The sequence below is a fragment of the Suncus etruscus genome, chromosome 9 (assembly GCF_024139225.1).
Source record: "Suncus etruscus isolate mSunEtr1 chromosome 9, mSunEtr1.pri.cur, whole genome shotgun sequence".
In the NCBI taxonomy this organism is placed as follows: Eukaryota; Metazoa; Chordata; class Mammalia; order Eulipotyphla; family Soricidae; genus Suncus; species Suncus etruscus.
In genome coordinates, this window is record NC_064856.1 from 68,933,403 (window position 1) to 68,951,422 (window position 18,020).

General features: G+C 46.3%; 1 protein-coding gene across 4 annotated transcripts in view; it reads right to left on the reverse strand.

The window, feature by feature from the left end:
- PTPN5 (protein tyrosine phosphatase non-receptor type 5) overlaps positions 1 to 18,020 on the reverse strand; it is a 70,100-nt gene that overhangs the window by 23,027 nt on the left and 29,053 nt on the right. For all 4 annotated transcript variants that reach the window (XM_049781031.1, XM_049781028.1, XM_049781029.1 and 1 more), the window contains one exon: positions 16,475 to 16,551. In XM_049781031.1, the coding sequence (XP_049636988.1) occupies positions 16,475 to 16,499 (25 nt within the window). In that variant the 5' untranslated portion in view covers positions 16,500 to 16,551. The remainder of the gene's footprint in view (positions 1 to 16,474; positions 16,552 to 18,020) is intronic.

Genomic DNA, 18,020 nt, shown 5'->3' on the forward strand with positions numbered 1-18,020 from the left:
TAGCTAGGCCTATTTTGAAGCTTTGCTTGGGTAACTCCTGAATAATGAACCAAGGGGCATGCTGTTATGGATGGCAACATCTTGAAGGAATGGACCTGATTTTTTTTTCTTTCTTTAAGAATTAAAAAAAATTTTTTTTGGGCGATGATGTGGTGCTAATCTTGGCTCTGTGTTCAGGACTGATCCCTGGTGGTACTTGGAGACTATCTGTAAAGCTGGGATTATAATCAGAGCGACAGCTGTTGCTGTAGCCTGCAAGCACCTTTCCTCTTGCCCACTGTCTGGCCCATCTTTTCTGCCATCACCATGGTCACATCCCCTGGCACCATCCAGGGCTCTGTCAGGAATTCCCTGACCCTTAGAGCATGTCTGTGGTTTCTATAGTGGATAGAGTAGTAGCCCCAATTTTATGTCACTTTCTGGGGCTTCACAGCAAGCAAACCAAGACTCAGAGGGACTGTGCTGGGCTAGTGGACTGGGGAGTGGAACTGTGCCTTCTTTGGATAAACACTTAGGCACCACCTGCTCTGTGATGGGGGGTGTTTTATAGCTCAATACTAGATCTATGGCTAGTTCACAGGGCTCTGGGAACTACAATAGCTCAGGGACAATCTAACCCTAATCTAATCTAACAGAGGACAACACATTAGTCTTGTACATCAGTCAGCAATAGGATAGCAGCTGCGCAGAAGGAGATGGGAGAGGATAAGGACTAAGACTAGGCAGGAAATGGTGCATGCTAGGTGCCCCATGAGGTATAGCCAGCTCAGCTCGGTGCTGCCCATCTCTGCCTTTATTTGAAGGCAGGCAGGACCAGTAAACCTATTTCAGAACAGGAAATGGACACAGAATATGGGAGCTCACACTGTATCAGAGCTGGGAGACACAGCCTGGCTGCTGTGATTTTATTCCTGAAGTGACTTCTCCAGCATTCTTCCCACAGACAGACAGGGATATCTGCATCCCCTTGAACTGGTGGGGGCTGCCCCAAGGATTGGGAGGTGGTTGGAAAGAGGCAAGAGGATGGTATAGGCCAGGTCAGAGAAGCCCGTGCTGCTGAGCTGGGTGCTCAGACACTTACTTGGAGCCCTTTAGCACCCACATGACGTGGCTGTCTTGTGGAGAGAGGACAGAGATGGGGAGAGAGAAGGGACAGGCAAGGCAGAGGATGAGATAGAGTGAGAAGAGAATGAGAGGAGTGGGCTATGTATAGAGAGAGGGGAGAGAGAGAGCAGAGGGACACAAGAGTACAGAGGAATGGGGCTGGAGAGATAGCATGGAGGTAAGGCATTTGCCTTTCATGCAGAAGGTCATCAGTTTGAACCCCGGCATCCCACATGGTCCCTCGAGCCTGCCAGGAGCGATTTCTGAGCGTGGAGCCAGGAGTAACCCCTGAGCACTGCAGGGTGTGACCAAAAAAAAAAAAAAAAAAGAGTACAGAGGAAGAGAAGAAAGTAGAGGAAAGAGAAGAGGAAGAGAAAGAAGAGATTTGGATTGGAGGAGGAGATGGGGAGAAAGAAGAGTAGAAGGGAGAGCAAGAAGGAACTTGTAAGTAAATCTGAGGCCATGCAGCCCAGGAGAACCAACACACTGAACACTGGTCAGCCCCGACCTTTGGCACAAAGGCCAATGAAGCAGGAGAGCCCTATGCTGTAGGCTGAAAACAAGAGTCCAAGAACCATTTGTACAGAACTTGTGCTTCTGGGCTCTGTGTCAGGCCACTGCTCTGGGGACCCTGTTAAGCAAGGGCAGAAAGTTGTGCCATAAGGAGGTGGGGTGGTGGTGGTGGCATAGCTCTATTTCTTTCCTTATGGCCATGTACAACTCTCCAGAACTCTCCTGTATCAAGTCAAAGACACCAGTGTTAAAACGTACTACTTGCAGGTCTGGAGTTTGGCCTAAACCAGCAGTTCTGCAACAGCACCAGAAGCCAACTGTGATCTTTCTGCTAGCAGGTCTAGAAGGCCATTCTGAGAAGCTAATGACTGCTTATGGCTGATGCCCTTAAAATTACTGTTGGGTCTGGAGTAATAGTACAATGGGTAGGGCATTTGCCTTGCATGTGGCAGCATCGAACACTGCAGGTTCAATCTCCAGCATCCCATATGGTTCCCTGAGCCTGTCAAGAGTGATCCCTGAACACAGAGATAGGAGTAAGACCTGAGAACTCCAGTACAAACAGAAAACAAAACAAGTCCACCATAGGAGGTAGAGAAGGGGCAGCCCTCTTCCTACTGCTAAGAAACAGTAGTGGAAGAGGTCAGGGACTTGGCTAAGGCCACTGTACTAGTGGGGGGATAAAAGAGTGAGAGCAGTGTGGTGTGTCCTCTTTATCTTTTCTTCAGATTTCAGTGTCCAGTGTCTTCCCTAGACTGTGCCTCTGAGACTTCTTCCTCTTCCCTGCCTGTTAAGGAGGTAGGGATGAGGTATTGCAGCCCAGTGCAAGATAGTTGGTACAGGCCTGGTATGGTCTGTTGGATTAGCACATGGAAGTGGAGAAAAGGTTCTGGAACTAAGTGTTTGGTTTTTTTGGGTGTTTGAATCTGGAGAAGAAGAGCCTGGGGGTCGGGGTGCACGATGCTGCTGGCACCATTGCACCCCAGAGGTTGGGCTTGGGAAGGGGAAATATCAAGAGGCAAGTTGTGGATGACCCCCCAGGGCAGCACAGCTTCCCCAGCAACAAGAAATCTCTCTGGAACCCAACACATCTGATGCACAGGTGGGAGGAGCTTTTAGTGACCCAAAGCTAAACATGTGCTGGCATCATCTAAGTTCAGGTTCCAAGCCCACCTCTGTCATTTCTTCCTTGTGTGACCTTGAAAAGGAGAATGCCTCTTTCTTGGCATAACAGAGAGGAAGGTACCAAATGGCAAAACATGTGGGGTTCTTGGGCTAGTGACTGGTATAAATGAAGGAAGGTGCAGGAACCAGCAGATGCCTGGAGAGAGGTGGGGGAAGAGTGGGGAGCAAAGCAGAGTGGGAGCAAGAGGCTGTTGGGAGAATGGTCCTTTCATGCTCGAGGTGAGACCCCTGGAAGGAAATTGGTGTCCTGCCCTAACGTGGGCAGGTGCTTTGAGACTGATGGCTGGCAGGTGGGGTTAGGGACAGAGGGAGTAGGAACAGGGGTTCGGGCAGAAGTGGGCTGCTTTGTCTCTGCCAGTTAATTAAATCTGGAATGCAAACAAGCACTTAAAATAAAGTGCAACAAATACTCTGAACTGACTATAACAAAAACCCTGTAACAGCTGAAGCTATAGACAAAGACTCTTTGCTCTGTGCTTCTTGGAGTAGAGGCCTGAAAGCACAGAATGAAAAGGGTACAGGAAATTATGAAGGTGGCCTTTCCCAACCTTTGCAGTGGCACATGTGCCTGACTTCCCATAGTGAGCCAGAAGAAGGGACAGACATATATGACAGTGGTTTGTCCACCCTCCTGTCATAGATAAAGAAACAGAAGTCCAAAGAGCAGATGGCAGTTGGTAGAACCAGACCTATGGTATCTCACACATTCTCATTTTGGGGTCACATCTGGCAGTGATTGAAGAACCATGTGTTGGCATGGTTGGCTGTCTGTGCTCCAACACTTTGAACTGTCACCCTGCTCCCTTACATATCTTTAGCCTTTGGTTTGCTTTTCTCTCATTAAGATGGCTTGGGAGTTTTCCCCCAGTCTGTATGGGGCATCTGATGGATGTGGTAGGGCTCTGGCATGAGTTTTTTGGTGGGTCTTAGAGAGCCCACAGAAGCCATGAAATCCCAGATGATAGGAAGTTAGCAAATGTGATCTGAGACTAACCCCTGATGACTGCACTATTAAATCCCAGCCCCACTGAGGCTGCCTCACTTTACCATGGGTACAAAGGTCCTCCAGTTGGCAAAGAAAGCATGGAGATCCCCTTGTTATGTTACTAATTACCTGACTGGGCTGTGTGAGTCCAGGCCTCTCTGCCCACAAGACTTCAGATAGAAGACTTCTGGAAATTCAAATTATGGTATGGGGTCCTTCCAGGTCCTTCCAGAACAAAAGACCTACATTTGCCCTTTCAGAAAAGCAAACAAAACCAGGGGACCAGAACGACAGTACTTGCCTTCTATGCAGTTGGCCTGGTGTTGAATCCCTGGCCTTCCATAGGGTCCCTTGAGCCCACCAGAGTGACTCTGAGCACAGAGCCAGAAATAAACACTGAGCACCATGGGGTATGGCCCAATTGCATACTCTTCACCTAGCCCCAAACAAGACACCCCAAAGAAGACACCTAGCCCCAAACAAATCAGAAACCTTCGCTTTAATTTAATTAAAATTTTTTCTTTTTTCTTTTATGTTTTTGTTTGTTTGGTTTTTGGTTTTTGGGCCACACCCGTTTGACGCTCAGGGGTTACTCCTGGCTATACACTCAGAAATTGCCCCTGGCTTGGGGGGACCATATGGGACACCGGGGGATCGAGCTGCGGTCCGTCCTATGCTAGCGCTTGCAAGGCAGACACCTTACCTCTAGCGCCACCTTCCCGGCCCCTCTTTTATGTTTTTTTGTTTTTTTTTGTTTTTGTTTTTTGGGCCACACCCGGCGGTGCTCAGGGGTTACTCCTGGCTGTCTGCTCAGAAATAGCTCCTGGCAGGCACGGGGGACCATATGGGACACCGGGATTCGAACCAACCACCTTTAGTCCTGGATCAGCTGCTTGCAAGGCAAATGCCGCTGTGCTATCTCTCCGGGACCCAACTAAAATTTTTTCTGTGTTTAGGATAAAGAGCCCAACCCTGGCCATGGCAGACCATAAGTCAATGTCTACTTAGCTTCTCAGCTTCTTCCCAGTTCCCTGCCCACTTCTTCCATATCCTCTGCTGGAACAGATCTAGAAAATTCTGTTGGAAATTGATGACTGCTTAGTGAACATCTTTGACAGTTCCTAGGGGTGTTATACATCAGGCTTATTATCTGTATTCTCTGTGGTGGGGTCTGGGGGCAAGGGGCATGTTGACTCCAGTGACTTCAGCAGGCCAACCTTTTGGCAGTAGGCTGGACCTGGAGAATATTTAGCCCACAGACATATGGTTCTGCATGCATATTGTGCATGGCAGGGCTTCAACATAGAGCTATGTGAGAAGAATAGAAACTAACAAAAGGATGCAAAAAAAATTTGTGAGCCACATCCAGTGATCTTCAGAAATCACTCCTGTTAGACTTAGGGACTATATGGAATGCCAGGGATTGAACCTGGGTCAACAGCATGCAAGGCAAACACCTTCCCCACTATACTATTGCTTCAGTCCAGCAAATTGTAAAAAAATAAGTTCACATAGGTGTCAGTTCACAAGGCTGATCACCCAAACCCTACATAAACCTCTATCAAGTCAATGTAAATTCAGTAAAACAGATGCATATGAAATCTCATAGAAGATGTAAGTGATTTTATCCCTTTCTCAGGGAGTGGACAGGCATGCATTCAGAGCAGGTGAGAACTCCGTGGGGACAGGTCAGGGTATGGTTTAGGGTCATGATGGTGATGATGCCAGGAGCCACCAGGCAAGGGGAGAGAGGATGCCTGGGTTGAGTGGTGATAATCACAACACTTGGGTAAATGATTCTCCTTACGATGGAAAAACAGTTCACTTTAAGTTAGGTGATGTTCATTATGGATGTATGCAAAGAGGGGATTGAAAGAGGTGCTAAGGGCCTAGTGAGCCCCAGTCTGAGTGGGCAGGGTGGGAGGGGACTGTGAGAAGCAGATACAAGCTTTCCTGCTGCAGAGGAATTAAGCTAAAGGAAAGGAGCAGAGATACATTCCAAAATGAGGGCATTGGATGCAAAGCATAGTCAAACAACATAGATTTGCAAAGATAATTTGACTCCAGCAGACCCTGGGCATGCTTGGGTAGTCTAGTCCCTCCTTTGAATATTTTGCTCAAGATCTTTTGGTGTAAAGAGATCTAGTTCTTAAGATATATGAAAAACTGGCATCCTAGACAGCAGATTTACCTATCTGTGACGTTACTGTCACATATACATGTGGTGCAAACCCCCAAGCTGACAGATGGAATAGAGATCCTAAGCTCCAAAGCAGAGATTTCTAAACTTTCAGGAAAAAATTACTCAGTGCCACCTGACCTCAATATCATATCCGTGATATTTGAGGTATGGTTCACTGTGGGAAATGCTGATTCTTGTTTATTATATATATTTTCTTGTTTATTATATATACTGTTTTTGTTTGTTTTTGTTTTTGTGCCACACCTGGTGATGCTCAGGGGTTACTCCTGGCTATGCGCTCATAAATCGCCCCTGGCTTGGGGGGATCATATGGGACGCCGGGGGATTGAATCGCAGTCTGTCCTAGGCTGGCACTTGCAAGGCAGACACCTTACCTCTAGCACCACCATTCTGGCCCTTGTTCATTATATTTTTTAAGGATTTCTTAGAAGGAGTGATAGTTCAGTGGGTTTGGGTGCTTGCCTTGCATATAGCTGACCTGAGTTTGATCCCCAGATCCTCATATTGGTGTGGTCTCTAATCACAGAGCTAGGAATACACCTTGAGCATAGCCAAGTGTGGCAACTAAATTTTGGGGTGGGCGGGCCATACCTGGTGATGCTCCAGGGTTACTTCTTGCTCTTCACTCAGGGTTTACTGGAGGTGGTGCTTAGGGGTCCATATTGGATTCTGGAGATCAAGCCTAGATTGGCCATTTGCACAAGTGTCCTATCCTCTGTACTATCTCTACAACCCCAGCCACTCCCCAAAGTTTTCTAAAAGGATTTATTTATTTATTTTGGTGTTTGGGTTATTCTATATGGTGCTCAGGGCACCATAGCTTTACTGCAGATTAAATTAAAACCAGTCACAAGAAAGGCAAGTGTGTTTTGTTTTGTTTTTCTTTTTTTTTTTGGGTCACACCCGTTTGATGCTCAGGGGTTACTCCTAGCTATGTGCTCAGAAATCGCCCCTGGCTTGGGGGGACTATATGGGATGCCAGGGGATTGAACCACGGTCCGTTCCTTGGATAGCGCTTGCAAGTCAGACACCTTACCTCTAGCGCCACCTCACCGGCCCCAAGGCAAGTGTTTTAATCTCTGTGCTATTACATAAGCCTTATACCCTAGATTTTTTGGGGGAGGCACACCTGATGGTGCTAGGGGTTACTTCTGGCTCTGTACTCAGGAATCAATCCTGACTAGTTCAGGGGATCATAGGGGAAGCAGGGATTGAATCCGGGTTGGCCATGTGCAAGGCAAATGCCCTGCCTGCTGTTCTATAGCTCCAGCCCCATATACCCTAAAATTTTAAACAAAGTGTCATGACTTTACCTGAGGATTATGTAACTGAAATATTTGTGAAAAATTTTGCAATAGCACAAGGTGTCTGAATATACAAAGCCCAAAAATTAATTCAGAATCAAACTGTAATGAGCCTGAAGTGTTCTGCCTGGCAGCATTCTCCTGTTTTGTAGTTCCTGGTGAAAAGGATGGTGAGTGGGAAAAGCTGAAACTGCCATGTCCTAAAAGAATAGGGTCTACATCTACTCACCCCTAGGCTTTGCTTCTTCAGGTGAAGAAGTCCAGGAAAGCTGCATGGAAAGGCCAACAGAGGGGCCTGAGGTGCACAACATGCTGAAACTGAGTCAGATGCTGCTGAAATGCATCAGAAGGAGAAGGAACAAAAGCAAAGCAGTCCACTCATAGGCAAGATATAAAGAGTCAAATGTCTCAGAACGTGCAAAGCCAAATGAAAACAAACCCTTGGATTCTGACTCCTGAATGGAGTTGACTAGGTGGTATGGTGGCGGATGGAAGGGCAGAGGGGTACAATGGAGTGTGGTATAGGGCATGGTGTGGCAATGTTCCTGGGAAAGGGACAAACATGTAAGGCTAAAACGGACTGTGCTGTAAAACAATATTACCTCGGAAAGAAAGGCAAGGAAAGAAAGAAGGAAGGAAGAGAGGGAGAGAGGAAGGAAGGAAGAAAAGGAAAGCTTTTTAAGACGGTCTATCCTAGTCCAATATGAAGTGGCTGACCTCCTCTGATGCCACGTGGAACAGAGGAATCATCTAGCTGAGCCCCACATAAACCTCTGATTATGAGCAAATGAAGCTGTGTGTGTGTGTATGTGTGTGTGTGTGTGTGTGTGTGTGTCAGAGAGAGAGAAAGAGAAGTAGAGATAGAGAGAGAAAAAGAGAGATAGGTAGAGAGAGAAAGAGAGAGAGTGAGAGAGAGAGAGAGAGAAAGAGAGAGAGAGACAGAGAGAGAGAGGCACACCCAGCAGTGCTCAGGATACTCCTGGATGAGTACTTGAGAGAGTGACTCCTAGCAGTGCTCAGAGGAGCATGGATTAATTGAATTCAGATCTAATTGCCTCCTCATAGTACCCCAAAGAATAGTTTGATGATTTACTGACTCTACTGACTTTCTGAGTAAATGAAACTCTGAGTACCTGGGTTGATATTTATTTGCTCTTTTTTTTTTTTTTTTTTTTGGTTTTTGGGCCACACCCGGTGATACTGAGGTGTTATTCCTGGCTATGCGCTCAGAAATAGCTGCTGGCTTGGGGGACCATTTGGGACACTGGGGATTCAACACAGGTACAACTGTACTATCTCTTCAGCCCCTTTATTTGCTTATTTAAATTTTATTTATTTATTTATTTATTTGTTTGTTTGTTTGTTTGTTGGCCAAACCTGGTGGCACTCAGGTGTTACTCCAGACGCTGCACTCAGAAATCACTCCTGGGGGATCATATGGGATGCCAGGAATCATACCCAGGTCAGCGGTGTGCAAGGCAAACACCCTCCCCTCTGTGTTATCACTCTAGCTCCAGGGTTGATACTTGTTAAAAAGTGGTTTTGGTACAAAATATTAATACTAACTACTTAGGGTATTTAGCATATCCATTCAGAGTCAATAGCACCTGAGCTAATGAGAATTAATGTGCAAGAATGAGAACACTACACCGAGGTCTGTCTAGCTGCACTCCTGCATCCTTTCCCTCACCAGTCTGGACCAGTTCAAATCATAAAAGGGGTTTTGGAGAAGGGGTATCAGCTTGGAACAAGGCTCTTTTTTTTTTTTTTTTTTTTTTTTTGGTTTTTGATGCTCGGGTTACTCCTGGCTACTCGCTCAGAAATTGCCCCTGGCTTGGGGGGACCATATGGGACGCCCGGGGATCGAACTGTGGTCCTTTCCTTGGCTAGCGCTTGCAAGGCAGACACCTTACCTCTAGCGCCACCTCGCTGGCCCCAGGACAAGGCTCTTTAAGACTGTAATCCACATTTTAAAGTGATTAGATAGTAACCAAAGAGAGAGTAGAGGGATAAAGGCACATGTTTTTTTTTTTGTTTGTTTGTTTTTGGGCCACACCCGGCTTTGCTCAGGGGTTACTCCTGGCTGTCTGCTCAGAAATAGCTCCTGGCAGGCACGGGGGACCATATGGGACACCAGGATTCGAACCAACCACCTTTGGTCCTGGATCGGCTGCTTGCAAGGCAAATGCCGCTGTGCTATCTCGCCGGGCCCAAGGCACATGTTTTGCATGTGGCCAATCTCAGTTCAACTCCTAGCCATATAGTATCTCCTGAGTTCCACTTGGGTGAGGGGAGAGGCTACAGAGTCATGGTTCCAAGAGGCCAGATGCTCCTGCCAATAAGCAAAGGTCTGGTATAGCCATCAGTGTACACAGAACAACGTCCATAGACCCATGAAGCCTGACATGCTTCAGTATCATGGTGGAGAGGACTGTAAGATTCCAACCAGCTGCCCCAAAGCAGGGCTGTGGATGCCCTCATTCCTGAGACTGACAGCTGGGTCCCCTTACTCTTGCCATGCCACCCATTACAGGGAAAGAAGTCCATAAGGTTTTGGAATGTAGCCATTGTACCCATTTTCACACCCTACTCTGACAACCAGGACTGTCCACTTGAGTGCAGGTACCCACTTCTTCTTTTTTTTTTTTTTTTTTTTTTGTGGTTTTTGGGTCACACCCGGCAGTGCTCAGGGGTTATTCCTGGCTTCATGCTCAGAAATTGCTCCTGGCAGGCACGGGGGACCATATGGAATGCCGGGATTCGAACTGATGACCTTCTGCATGAAAGGCAAATGCCTTACCTCCATGCTATCTCTCTGGCCCAAGTACCCCATTCTGAGGTGGACAGTCTCCTGCTTGAGCATCTTTATATTTGAGTGAAGGCTCAGGGGTAAGCGCTTAGGGAGTAAATGAACCATTTATGTGGGTAGATTGTGCCCACATACATGCACCAAGGACTGTTGCAGTGCAGAGCACTGGACTTCATTTACATTCTGGCTTCAGTCCCTCTCAGTGTAAGGATCTGGCTGGCCTGCCCATCAGCCAAGTGCTGGAATTGCTGTGATGTTACCCCATCACTGTGTGACCTCATCTATCTCCATACTCTGCCCAGAAGCCCTTGAGGAAACTGCTGGTGTCAGGCTAGGCTAGTGATGAGGATGACTGAAGAAGGAGTGGAGGCCTCCACGATTGCAGGGTTGCCTGGTTTCCTGCAAATGTAAACACCTACACAGAGAAGAGGGGGCAGTGTAAGTTTGAATGTATAAATGTGTTTGGGTGACAGTGAGCAAGTAAGGGGAGAAAGATAAAAAAGAGGGTGATCATGTATAATAGAGAATGTACCTGAGGGGAAAATATGTATGCCCATTCACAGAGTGGAGATGACACTTGGGCATCCTCCCACGCTGCCACAGTGCTGGGAACTAGGAGGAACTGAGACCCTGGGAGAAGGGCAGTGAAGACAGAGGAATGGAGGATTTATGTCTGCCTTGCAGGGTTGGGGAGCACAGCTGTGGGAGATAAAGACCTTCAGAAGGGGTAGAAAGCATGCAAACTCATTCACTGCTGCAAGACATGAGAGTGGAGAGAGTGGATGAGGAAGCTGGGGTGCTCAGAGATTCCCTGCAGGTGTGAGAGCTGGAAGGTGGGTGTGAGACCCACAGCCATGTGACACAGAGAGGGGCATGTACTGGGTTGCTGTGGGTGGGTATATGTGTGTGCGTGTGCACCAGCAAGAAAGAGGTTGGGACAAATAAGGACAAATGTGAGTGCAGAGCACATGTGTGGCATGCCTGGTGCCTACACATGTCTGTACATGGTGCAGCTCTGGGCTGCCTGAGAATATTTTCACTCCCTCCATTGGGAGGACTGAATGACCTGCTGGCGTAGGTCCCAGGTGACCGTGGCCAGGAGAGCTGGCTGTGTCGTCCCGTCTGGGGGTGCACGTGGGAAGGAATGAGTCACCATCAGGGCTGGCCCTTGCTCTGCTGCCTCGTGTCCTGCTTGCGTCCTGCCCGCTGGGGAAGACAGCAGGAGGGGGAGAGATGACTGGGGCTCTGTATTTTTACATCAGCATTATGTAACTGCTTGAAGGGCCCCTGGCTTCGTTCTAAAGGTATAACATTTCAATTTCTGGGCTTTTATAACTGCAGATCCTTTTGGTTCAAGTTGCATTTAAGCCATAGGTTCTAGCTGTGAACATCTGTGGACTTCTATTCAGCAGGTCAAAGATCACTCCATTTCCTGTACCAGTTCTTTTCTACCCACTGCTTTTGGGTTTAAACCCTTTAAAGCACTATCAGTTACATATTTTATTTACTTATTATCTTTCTTTCCCTTACTAACAAATACCATTTTATCACTTGCTACATGCTAAGTACCATTCCTAGTTCTTCCCCTCTTTTGTTTTTTGGCCCACACCTAGTGATGTCTGGGATTACTCCTGGCTCTGCACTCAGAAATTTCTATTGTCAGATCAGGAGAACCATATGGGATGGTGGGGACTGCACCACTGCAAAAGCCCTATCCTCTCTAATATAGTCACTGCCTTTCCCAGATCTTTCTTGGTCAACTCATTTACTCCTCTAAGAATTGTACATGATAGTGAATATTGTTCTTGCCATGAATTCCTGTCAGTCACAGGAACTAAGGTAGCTGGCCTAGGATCTCCCCAGTGAAGTGGTGAGAGCCCCTTGATTTTTCTTAAGATACAATGATTTCTTGTGAGGCTGTGAACTTTCCTCAGATTAGTTAATTGAAGATTAGCTAGTGCTTACTTCAATAACTGACATGGGCAGATGCTCAGTGAAGATAATAATGAGAGGGAGGCAACTGGCCTTCTAAGAGCTCATGATTCCTAGAAAAGATAAAATCATTTCAATACTATATCAGGGAGCTGTGGTGGGAATCTGGGGGCTCTGGATATGGTGGAAATCTGGGGGCTCTAGATAAGGTGGAGTCAGGGACTTTAAATATGGTGGGTACTCTGGATAAGATGGTGTCTAGAATCTAGACATTGTGGGAGTCAGGGAGCTCTGGATATAATGGGACTCTAAGGTCTCTAGATATGGTGGGAATCTGGAGATCTAGATATGGTGGGACTCTGTGGGTGCTAGATATGGTGGGAGTCTGTGGTCTCTAGATATGGTGGGACTTGAGGGATCTAGATGGGTCAGGCATAGGGACATTGCCTACCTCATCCAAACTCCAAACTGGGTACAACCAATTTGGGCTCTCCTTGAGTCTATATATAGAGTGAAAAAACATGGTGGCCCTGTGTTAACTCTGGTGGTAGAATGAGACAGCAAAGGCTCCAAAGTGACTGCCTTGAATAGATACTGCTTTACCAAACTCTGACCGAATTAATTTCCCATAACCTCTTATTTTTTTATGTGTTTTTGGATCATACCTGGAAGTACTCAGGGATTACTCCTTTTTTTTTTTTTTTTTTTTTTTTGGTTTTTGGGCCACACCCAGTAACGCTCAGGGGTTACTCCTGGCTATGTGCTCAGAAGTTGCTCCTGGCTTGGGAGACCATATGGGACACCGGGGGATCGAACCGTGGTCCGTCCAAGGCTAGTGCAGGCAAGGCAGGCACCTTTACCTTTAGCGCCACCGCCCGGCCCAGGGATTACTCCTAACTCTGTGTTCTGTGACTACTTTTGGTAGTGCTTGGGGAACAATATATGGTGCTGGGGATTGAACCAGGGTTGACCACATTCAAGGAAAGTGTCATACTCTTGTCCTATCTCTCTGGCCTGCATCTGTCCCCTTAACCTCTTTTCATCTATAAGATGGAAACAGTGAACAACATAAACTTTGTAGGGTATTCAAGAGGACTAATAGAGCTTTTAGAGCTATGCCCCACTTAAGGAAGACAACATTTCAGCACCACTGGAGATGCCCAATACCTCTCATATTCTATGTTGGCTTTTGAAGAGGAATGGAGAGAGCTAGAATTTAGTGCTTATACTGCTTATTAATGTCAAAGGGACTTCATCCTGTATTCTTTAAACAACTCATAACAGGGCAGGGGCCATGTCTGTTTTATTTACGTACATATTCCTGGCACCTGGCATAGGACCTGACATATAGTAGAGCTTCAGTAAGTGTCTGTTGAAAGATTACCTGTATTATTCTATCTATTTAATTCTTGCAAGGCTATATATTTATACGTTCATACAGTTGTACAAATAACTATTCATTTTATAAATGGGAATAGCTATTTCTGTTTACAGATGAGCATGAGAGCAAGGTGAAGTGACTTGCCCATGTAGAGACTGTAAACAGAGCAGTAGGCTCCAAGGCCAAATCCTAGGTCTTTTCTCCATACCACCCTCCCCAGCTCTCTGAACTCCTTATACATCATGTCCTATTTTCTAGTTTTTTTTTTCCTAGCCAGTGGGACCATCCCTGGTTGTAGAATCCTCTCTGAATTCTATGACTCATATCTGAATCACAAAACTATTTAATAGTTGAAAGGGACTTTAGATGTCATCTCGACCTCCCACCATTGTGGAAATTTCCTCTCGATATTTAGTTAGACAAGACTTGAATGCCTCCAGTAATGGAATACGGTTTCCTTCGCCCTCTTGAATTATCAAGCTCTATGACAGGGCTGCTTTTCAAGTTAAAGAGTTCGCATCCCTTGGGCCAACAGGCCTCTCCTTAATTTACCTCTGAAAATACCAGAGTGAATTAGATGCTCTTTCACAAAACAGCCTTTCAGATATTTGCAGGCAGCAGCTCATGATCCTTTGGAGAACTCTTTGCTTCAAGTTTTGAGCACCCACTAGGCCTCAAACTATCACCAAGAGCCAACTTTAGGGCTTTGGAAATGCCATCCTCTACTGTAGAATGTGTGAATTTACCAAAGGACTAAATCCTCATAGGCTGTTTTGAAGGGCACTAATAAGATGATGTGAACCAATGATTATTTCATTTATCTATTTATTTAGCTTTGGGGGTCACATCCACAGTAACTACAGGCTCAATAGTTGGAAGTTGCTCCTGGCAGTGCTTGAGGAACCATGTGGTGCTAAATACTGAACTTAGGGCTCCAACATGTAATACACACACTCCTGCTCTTTGAGCTGCCCAGGGCTTGTAGATGCTTGTTTTTGAGTTATTTCTTTAAAGTCACACCTTGTTGATGTCACTGTTTCTCTGGAGTGTGTCACTGATGCACACTTGAAGATTTCTTGCCAAGCATAAAGTTTCTAACAAACTGCAGATTTGTAACGTCAAACTGTTAATTAAAAAAGACGTGTGTGTGTGTGTGTGTGTGTGTATGTGTGAGGGGGGGGGCTTGGGATTTAGGCCATACCAGCAATGTTCAGAGGTTAATCCTGGCTTTGCACTCGGGAATCACTCCTGGTGGTCTTGGGATGCTGAATCGAAGCCAGGTTGACCACATAAAAGGCAAGCGTTCTACCCTCAGTTCTATCACTCTGGCTCCCAATTCAAAACACTTTTTTGGGGGAAGGTTGGGCCACACCTTACATGCTCAGGGGTTACTCCTGGCTCTTCACTCAGACATCATTTCTGGCAGGCTCTGGTAACCATATGGGATGCTGCGGATTGAACCCCAGTTTGTCCTGGGTCATTAGCATGCAAAGCAAACACCCTACCGCTGAGATATTGCTCCAGCCCTCAAAACACTTTTATTAAAAACATTTTGAGAGGCCTTGCAAGCAGCACTCAAGAGGCCCGGGACTCTTCCCAGTGATTCCCAGCCATCTGTGCCAGTGTTTTTTTTTTTTTTTTTTGGGGGGGGGTGCACACCCAGCGGTACTCAGGGGTTACTTCTGACTCTGCACTCAGAAATCACTCCTGGCAGGCTCAGGGGTCCATATGGGATGCCAGGGATTGAACCTGGGTCCACCCCGGTTCAGCAGCATGCAAGGCAAATGCCATATTACTGTGCTATTGCTCTGCTCCCTGTGCCAGTGGTTTCCTGAAGGGGCCTGAGCATGTTATCTCTGTAGTGTTGGGATACTGGATCATCCAGCAGTGCTCAGTGGCCTCTAGTACCATATTTGTGCTTGGGGGACTACATGGTGCTGGGAATGATCCAAGATCAGTCAAATGCAAAGCCTGTGTCTTAAATCCTATCCTTTAAGCCCTTAAATTTAATCTTTTTTTTTTTTTGTGACAATGCCAGGTATCAAACCCAGATGCAAGGCATGAGCTCTGCTATTGAGTCACCTCCCTCCCTGTTTTATTATTAACTATTATTATTTGGTTTGGGGTCACATGCAAGGCAAGTATCTTCCCAGATATCCTAGCTCTCCAGTTCTCTGTTTTAGTTTATTATTTTCATTTTTATTATCTAATTATTTTTGTTTTGGGGCCACACCCAGCAGTGCTCAGGGTCTACACTTGACTCTGTGCTCAGGCTCATTCATGAAGGCACTATGGACCATGTGAGTTGCTGGAGACATTGAAGCCGGATCAGTTGCATGCAAAGCAAATGCTTTACTCACTTTGGCCTCCATGTTTATTTTCAAACAAAAAGTTTAGGAGATACATGATATATTTGATATATATGTGATATAATATTACAACTTTTCTATTTTTGTCTTTATTTTCTAATACTTATGCAGTAGATACTCATTCTAAGGAAAGAAAAACTTTCATAAAAGAAAATAAAACACTGAAAACATTCCTTACTCTCCTTCCTTCTGTTCCTTTCAACAATGTGGATCATAACCTGGGGTTCTTTCTAGTCTATACCTGGGAGATGCCACCTGGCCTCTAGGCTGGAAAGCCTGGAGACTGCCTGGGGTATGGGCCCTGCGGGTGGATCAACTGGACACAAGCCACAAAATATGTATTCAGTCTGATGCTGACCTCTTTCTCCCAGTCATTCTCTTAGTGTGGGCACAGACCACAGCCACACCACCATTCCGAGGTTGGGTCCCATGTCAAGCTCTAGACTTGCCAGCTCTTCTCCCTTTCATCCACCCTCCCCGTTCAACTTGATGCCATGGACCACAGTGGTAACAGGCCAAAAAAAGACCAGAAAAGCAATTCCTCATTAAATAAAGACTCAGAGGCCAACCATGTTACTCAACCCGAGGGTTCACAGTTAACCCCACTTTACTCCATCCCCTGACCATGGTGCCATGGCTCTACCCAGTATTTTGAACCCCAAGTGTGCTTGGGTTCTGGGAAGACTCACCCGGCAGCCTCTCACTGCAGCACATGTCCAGGACCCCTCCCTCGAAGTCATCAGCAGTATGGTTCTCTCCCTCACGCCTGTAGCAGGAAGAGAAATGAAAGAGGGCACTGGTTGAGACGAAAGACTAGATGATGAAAAGCCTGTTTCTGCTCTGTGTCCTTTTCTTTTATTTTGGTTTTGGGGGGCTCACACCTGGCGGTATTCAAGTCTTACTCATGGCATAGAGTGCCAGGGATTGAACCTTGTCACCCCACAATCTAATAAGTCACATTAATTGGACCAAGCTAGCCGCAACAGAACATGGATGAGCTATGTGTAAGGCAAGTGACCTCCCTGAACACTGTACTACTGTTCCAGGTCCTGCTCTGTGTCCCTTTGAATTACACCCATTCACCTTGCCAGGAGAAGGCCTGAGGAAACTAGCTTCCCAGAGGTCCAGCTGTGGAAGCAGGAACAGAATTCTTCAAGGCTTTGCCACATGGAATCATGGTTATCAGTATAATCATCAATAGCAACAACTCAACTAATACCATCATCATCATCATCATCATCATCATTATTATCATAATCATCCTTGTTATCGTTGTCGTCGTCATCCTCCTCCTCCTCATAACCATCTGCCCCCTGTAAGGCAGGCTGACTCATGATGGTCGAGTTAGTCTGCTGACCACACGTTATCACACTGAGTCTTCACCACGACTCTTCACATTTAGGCACAACATAGAGGCTCCGAGGAGTTAAGGAACTAATCTAAGGCCACAATGCTCATTAGAAAGTGTTAGAGATGACATAAGTGTGTAGGACTGCAGGCTCCTGCTGTCAATGCTGTGGGGCTCAGTATTCTATATCCGGTGGGTTTGAGTTGTGGGAGAGTAAGCACAGGTCTTTGGGAAACCCAGTCTGTACCTAGTTTCCAATTCCTGCAAGTGATCTGAGCCTCAGATAGTGGAAAGTGACAAGCACAGCTCTTCTCCAGAAACAGGGTCACTGTATATATTTGCATCTCCTAAGTGCTGTTTCTTATAAAATCAGAAAATCCTCTCATTTTTATTTAATTGGAGATGGGGAGGAGAGCTCCAAAGCAGTGGTCAAGGGATCTGGAATGACTTCCAGAAATACTTAGCCTACCAGATTGTATAGGTTAATTTTTTCTTTTTTCTTTTTTTTTTTTTTTGGGTCACACCTGGCAGCGCTCAGGGGTTACTCCTGGCTCTATGCTCAGAAATCGCCCCTGGCAGGCTCAGGGGACTATATGGGATGCCGACATTTGAATCACCATTCTTCTGCATGGAAGCAAACACCTTACCTCCATGCTATCTCTTCAGCCCCATATATAGGTTAATTTTTAAACCTGTTGGTGCAGTGATGAGTTGGGGGCTACCAGGGCCATACCTAACAGTGTTCAGGGGGTTATGTATTGGGGACTGAACTCTGGCCCATGCTCATGGGCATGTGCCTTAGACTCTTTAGATTTATCCCTGCTTCAGGGTACCTGGTTTACTTCTGGTTCTTTGTTCAATCACTCCTGACAGGGCTTGGAGGATCA